This window comes from Protopterus annectens, chromosome 7.part0 (assembly GCF_019279795.1).
Source record: "Protopterus annectens isolate FY-2018-M chromosome 7.part0, PAN1.0, whole genome shotgun sequence".
NCBI classification, from domain to species: domain Eukaryota; kingdom Metazoa; phylum Chordata; order Ceratodontiformes; family Protopteridae; genus Protopterus; species Protopterus annectens.
The window spans coordinates 545440672-545448210 of NC_056739.1; the positions used below are offsets into that span (position 1 = coordinate 545440672).

Here is a 7539-nt window from a genome sequence, read left to right on the forward strand (position 1 = left end):
TTATTATGATTATGTTACATGGTAATACAGGTTAAACTGCCATTCTCATAGCCTACAGTGAAAAGAATAGGGCTTTTCTACCTTGTTAACAAATACAGTATTGCCTTCATAGCTGTAGTTTCCATTCCATCTCTGCAGTAATAAAAGATTCAAAAGTTATTTGTTAATCCTTTGCCTAACTGTGTGACTCTGAGCAAGTGACTTAAACAGACACCACTCTTGGACCGAGTCTGACAAAGGTCCATGAAGATCAGTGCCTGATCTACCTAAAGAAACAAATACAAATAAAAGAAAATAAATCCAAAGACCTGCTATCAACTTCCATGACAGACTGCTGGGAATTATATTCTAAAAGGAGCCAATCACATATGTCACCACCTGTGTATTTGCTGGATTATTTTTTCTCTAATTCATTTTTACAGTCTATTTACATTGCACTTTTATATCAGTTCTAACTTTTATGGTAACATATAACCCTTTTTTGAAAATGAGAACAGGTCATGTCATATGTACAATGGCAGGGCCTTGTTGGGTCTCTTTAAGGAAATGTCAGCCTAAATTCTTTTTCAGTGTTACGTAAGCAGTTGCCAATCTGAAACAAGTTATTGCATTTTTTTCAGGTATCATGTGTTTAAATTACATGTTAAATATTCACAGTCTTGGAAACATTTCTTTCAGGTATTTCAGTCTCAACCAGCAATCCTGCAGTTTCACAACTGTACAAAGGGGCAGTATGTATGACACAATAAAAGGAGTTCTATTTTGCATATCAGCAGTTACTGGAATTGTGGGTAACTTATTCATTTTAGCACTGTTTACATACATTGCCTGGCAGGAACATAGATTAATGCCTGCAGAGACAATCCTGTTTCACTTGGCAGTGGCAAATCAGACCATGTTCCTAACAAGAGGTGTTCCACATTCACTGTATGGCTATGGATTTAGAAATCTCTTTGACCTTAATGGCTGCAGACTCATTGGCACCATACACAGAGCCTCAAGGGCCATGGCAATCAGCTTAATGTGCCTCCTTAGCTGCTTCCAGTGTGCAGTCATTAGTACAGCTAACCTTTTGCTGAAGTATTTAAAAGTAAAGTTGCACAAGCATCTGGCACTTATCATTTTTTCCCTTTATTTGATAAACTCAGCTTCCAGTGTCACCACAGGGATCTTCTCAGCTCCTGGAGGTAACACATCACTTCTCAAATATGGATTCAACTTTGGATACTGTCTGGTGGTCTATCCAGACCAGATTACTTACCAAGTAATAGGCTTTGGCACAGTGACTCGTGATCTGATATTTGTAATTCTTATGATATTAGCCAGCACCTACATTTTATTGATTCTCTACAAACACGGGAAACGTGTGAAAGGAATAAGGAACTCTGATCAAAGTTCTGCAAAGACTGCTGAAGGTCAAGCTACAAAAACAATCCTCAGTTTAGTTATTTTATATACTTTGTTTTTTGGGGCAGACAATGTACTTTGGTTTTACCAAATAGCATCTACTGAACAGTCTGTAAATTTCATCACGGATCTACGCCATCTGCTTTCCATGTGCTATCCTGCAGTGTTTCCTTTCTTTGTTATAGCCTTTAATCCAAAAGTTAGGAATACACTAAAAATACTGAGATGTAAACAAGTAAAAGAGTCAGAACAAAGTTGTGAAGTGTAGTAATGTTTGCTCTTAGGTGTTACTGAAGTCATTTTTCCAGTTCTTCTCATTGTTTGCCCATGTTACCTGTGTTTATGCTGCATGTCATTCTCAAATGTCTCTGATTTTGCAAAACATCCCTAATTTTGGATAATAACATTGTCCCGTCCCTCAAAGTTTTTTTTTTAATTTTTTGGTAAATTACTGACAGTTGAAGTTAGTCAGTAATTCCAAAAATTTCTTAAAAAAATGTACGTTGATAAAAATTTATTTAATAACTTTCCAAGATAATTAGATCCATATTCACAAATTATCCCCAAGTTTAGGTCTTTGTCCATCATTATTTTTGTCTTTCTACCTGATTCTGGAGCAAAGTAGTTGGAGCTATGTGGAAGTGTGTTTTTAAAAGAAGTAGTGGTAACAATGTTAAAATAATGGTTAATAACTTTGTCCTTCCTTAATGTTTACAATATTTTCTAATATCCTTCAAATGATCTTTTGCAAGAAAAAGGGAAGTACAAACTGGCAGTTAAGATATCTTTTCATTCTAGGTGGGTATGGAAAGAAAACAAAATCTTTTCCAGGAACATTGGTGCCGGATCACTTCAAAGCAGAATGGGGGGGGGATGCGGGAAGTGACTATATTGGTGGACCTAACTGTAATCAGATCAATGAGTATTCACCAGTGAACAAGCAACAGCTGGGGTCAATCACTTTCATCCACAGATGAGCTCCATGCCCGCTCATTTGAGCCTGATTGACAACATACACATAAAGTCAGACTGATCAATGTTTAAATTGATGACTTCAGCAGGATCAGTCAATTTTATCCACACACAGTCCCTGTACCTAGCAATTATAGCCATGCTGTTGACTTTGTATACTTCATATGTCTGATTGCAATAACAGAGTTACTACAGTAATGAATTTCAAGGAGTATCACACATTTAGTAGCCACAGTAAAATATTCCATCTTATTTAATACAAATACACATTTGTCCTGCAATGCTGTATTAATGATTGTTTAATATGAATAAATTACTGTATCACATGTCTCTAGTGTTGTCCAATACTGATCATGTAATATAAAACTGGTTTTATACTTTGTTATTTCATATGTTAGCCTCTACGGCTCCTAGTCAGTTAGCTGATAGTTTAGTACAATATCAAGTCTGCAGTAAAATACCTTGAAGAGCCTATGTTCTCCTACTCCAAGACATTTAGGAATGGTTCTACCTGACATAGTCGAAACCACACAACACCGATAAATCCATATCATCACCGACAGCGAAATAACCGACGGTACACAAACACGAAACCCCATACACTGCACACCACAATAACAACAATTAAAACAAAACACATCCCCATTCCACAACACACACACAACACAAGCACACCAAAATCCTTACAAACCCACACTAAACCTTACCCTAACCCTAAGGTCCGTCACTATCCGCACTACCTACCGCTCCCTAACCCTAACTCACTTCCCTAACCCTAACTCACTTAACCCACCCTATCGCCTCCCTAACCCTAACTCACTTAACCCCCCTATCGCTCCCTAACCCTAACTCACTTAACCCACCCTATCCCCACAGACCGTCAATATCCACACTTACCTGACCCTAACGTCCTCACACCGATACTCACACAGCCTTTTCCCATGTCGGCATCCGGTGTTGTCATCCGTCGTGTCGGTCTTCTGCATTGTCGATGTTCTGGAGCTCCGGATTCCGTTGTCGGTCTTCTGCGCTGTCGACGAAGTCAGGTAGAACCTTAGGAATATATACTGTATTTCTGGTTTGTTATCTTATCTTGAATCATTCTTCAAGTTGTAAACTACAGACTGAGTCTATAAGTGCTCTACTTTGATCAGTGCTGTATCCTAGTAACAAATATAAATAAACCCCAGTACCCATTAATTACAGTCACTTTGTTGACTTACACATCTCAGTTATCTCTCTTAATAAAAAACAATGGACATAGTAGTATAATTCTACTTTGTTTTACACAAGCAACAACCAAAGTAAACTATTCCAACTTGCTTCACAAAACACACAGTAGTATCATAAAGCCAGAATAATGATTGCTTGATGTGATCAAATGTCAATGGGTCAGTCATTTTCATCTATAAACAGACCCTTACTCAGCAATTATAGCCACTTATTTACTTGTGTATACCTTAAATGTCTGATTATAAAAACAAAATGATGGCCACAGTAATAAATTTCAAGTGTGCATGACAAAGACTGTAGCCATAGAAAAGGATTCCTCCTTTCTTTGCACAAATGTACACTAGTCGTGCAAAACCAGGTCAAATAATTGCAGGAGCAGTTACTTTCATTCACGTATAGTTTCCATACCCAGCAATTACAGACACTTTGTCTACTTGTATAAAATAAAAAGAAAAAAAATTTCAACCCCCAAACACACACTTACCTACTTTTACAGTGTATACCTCAATGGTCTGACTGATAAAATGGTGGCCACAGAAGTGTAATTCAGCTTGTTGCTATCAGCAGCATAATATATGACCCACTGCAACTCTTCCTGGACACAGAAATATGCAAAATTATTACAACCACTTGTATGACTATGTGCACCTTAGATATTGGATTACTGAATAAATACATAAATAATGACCAGAGTAATGTATTCCAGTTCACTGTTATCAGACACATACAGTATAATCTACTGCAACTCCTACAAACATGCATATGCATGGGTACACAGGCACACATGCATGTACACACACAAACACACACACACACACACACATACACACACACACACACACACACACACACACACACACACACACACACACACACACACACACACACACACACACACACACACACACACACACACACACACACACACACACAAAACATCCCATCCTACAGGGTGAATGGCATGCATGGCACTATTAAAAAAACTTAGTCACTCAGCATTTTTTCACTTTCAGCTCAGGCTTCCTTGGGCATCAGTTCCCTGGGGCAGTCTAAGTAACTTGGAAACACTGTTCTCTGCTTAATGTATCAGTTCAAGCACCCTCTAAAGACAGATCATTTCTGTACTCCTGAAATGACAGAATGACATGTAAAGACATATAATCACCTTAATCACTGTGGAATTTAGACTTAAAGGCTAGGCAGCTTTCAGTATAGCCCATCCAAGTCACCTGACTTTTTCTTTATAGCAATTGGAACATTGAATCCTAGAACTGGAAAGCTGACTATCTGTAAGAATAAAAAACAACGATACATCAAAAAATATAAAAAAGGACCTTTAAGCTGGTTTGTGCTGCATCCTAGTAGTAGAGTACCAAAAGCCAGGACTTCTGAGGGCTAAAATCACTACAGTTTTCAGAGTGCAAAAATGGGTGATAAGTGATTAATCTGCTAAATCAATATGTGTTCTAATGCACTTGTTATATTACAAAAATGCTGCTTGGTTTTATATTTCCCAGAGAATCTATTTTTTGAAGTAATTTTCTAAGACTCAAGACAATTTACTGTACTTATTAGTCAGATGTATATTGCATGTCTTCAAGTACAGCACTGTAGCTTAATGGTAAAATCTTTGCCTAAAATCTTTAGGGTCTGAGGTTCAATCTTTACTTCTGCTCCCTGTCTGTGTGAACTCTGCATTTTCTCGACATGTCTGAGTAGATTTTTTCATGGTGCACTGATTTCTTTCAAATACCCAGAAATCAGTGATGCTTTCCTGGCTGCACTGCATCATCTATAGCTAAACTTATATTTATCTACACTATTTACCTTTGCCCTTTTGTCCCAATGTACATCAAAACCATATGCTGTTAAGATAAAAAGGTGTAATAAAGACCATTTCTTTATTAATTATGTAGACACTGTTAGGCTTATTGAGAGTAGCAGCTCTGATGTATTACTTGCTGTAGAAAGTAATGTGTCAGAATGTGATAATTAAGGAAGTGCTGCTGGTGATTTTTGTACATCTCTACTTAACCTTTGTCAGAACACCATACTGTTTCCTGAAATACTTGGTAATATTGAAGCAAGCAATGTCTCACAGGGGATGACAAGTTTAGCTGCAAACCCTGACCTTGCACATCTGAGTATAAGACTCCAAGCGAGTTACACTACATGATATTTGACAGAATGACGCTAAACTTGTGGTTTAAGCCTGAATATGTAGAAATGTGATCCTGATTACAGATAATTATCATTGCTCTGCTGTCCCACTCATTTCCTGTTAGTTGAATCTTTCTCTGAATACCTGGTGCTGTTCATTCCCACACTGGTGTACTTGGTATCCCCAAGGGTCTTTATGTGGCCCTCTGGTCTCATCAATGTAATGTACTCAGCATCAGCAACACCATACTAATTCAATATGCTAATGATACAGCCCTAATATTATAGTTCCCCTAATCCATAAGAACTGATAAAAATCCTTGCAATCAAGCTTCAATGCACTTCACAGTTTAAGGTGAGTAAACTCCTTCTGAATGAGGGCATAATCAGTTATACTGTTTGGATCCAATACAACTGACCCTGCACAGATCACTATTACTAGAACCAACAGACCTTCAAAGTGTTTAATCCAGCAAGTACCTTAATATTCTAACTGAAATATAAAATGAACAAGGAAAACGACCAGTCAGACTACCAGATACATTCTGCAATGAAAGAAGACTCTGAAGTTAGCTGTGACATAGTTGTAACATTCAGACACACCAAACCTCTCACGTGGAGCGATGCACGGCCAACCAAACTATGCAAATAACACAACGGCCAGCAAGTACTGTTCCAAAACCATTTTATTTAATTGACAATTGCTCAAAGGATATATGAATATATCCTACTCCAAACCGGTTTCGGTTCCCCTTCTTCAGTGGAGCTGAAAATTATGAAAAAACCAACATCTGATTCTCTTTTATAGTGTCAGTAAACATTATAAACCAATCAAAATTCAAACATATTTTCAAACATATTTTCTTAGTATGAAATAAACCCAGCTTCCATATTGTGAATATACCTTAGTAGTATTTAAACATATATGGGCTAACACAATGCCCTACATGTATATATATCAATTAATATATTTAAAGAACATAAATGAACATAAAATAATAAAAAATAAAAATAAAATACACAAAAATATTTTCACATTATCAGACTCAAATCTAAATATATGGAACAAATAATTCTAATATAGAAACAATACTTAATAAATATATCATTTGATAGTTTTTGATATAATAATCTATGTTATATAGGATATATCCATCATAATAATGCATAGATATATATCACAAGAAATGTATTATAGGTGATCATTAATACCTGGCGGGAATAATGCACCCAAATGTATGATCCAATATTTCTCCTTTTCTGTCAAAATATTGTCCCAGCCTTGTTGATGACTCCTATCACCAACAACCCTGTCAATAATAGTGAACTTGAATTTTGCTGTGGGATGTTTCATAGTGTAATAAAGGGCATTAGTAGATATTTTGTTTAATGTTACTTCTATGTTCCCAATTCTGATTCTCAGAGGCCTAGAGGTCTTTCCACATAGAATGCAGAGCATTGACAACTGGCAAGATATATCACCCAACTCATCGAGCAATTACCAAAATTTTAAATCATAAACTTTGCTGGTATTGGCACTACTAAAGATTTAGTTTTATTAATATCCAAACAGGACATACAATGTCCACAAGGATAGGTGCCAATCAATTCTTTGCCCATAATGGTGAGCTGTTTATACCTTGCCCTTCCACTGCTATGATGTTTAAAGTGTGAGAACATAGAAGCTAAAGTTTTGCCCTTTCTATAAGAAAATTGACAACATTTCCCTAAGTGCTGTCTAAGAATGTCATTGGCCATTAAGATATT

The 7539-nt window shown here is 36.7% G+C and overlaps 1 protein-coding gene across 1 annotated transcript; it reads left to right on the forward strand.

Moving 5' to 3' along the window:
- Positions 1-847: 847 nt before the first annotated feature.
- Positions 848-6424, forward strand: LOC122806046 (olfactory receptor class A-like protein 1). Its single transcript, XM_044076285.1, has 2 exons — positions 848-1606; positions 6287-6424. The coding sequence occupies exons 1-2, from the start codon at positions 848-850 to the stop codon at positions 6422-6424; spliced, it is 897 nt and encodes a 298-aa protein (XP_043932220.1).
- Positions 6425-7539: the final 1115 nt, after the last annotated feature.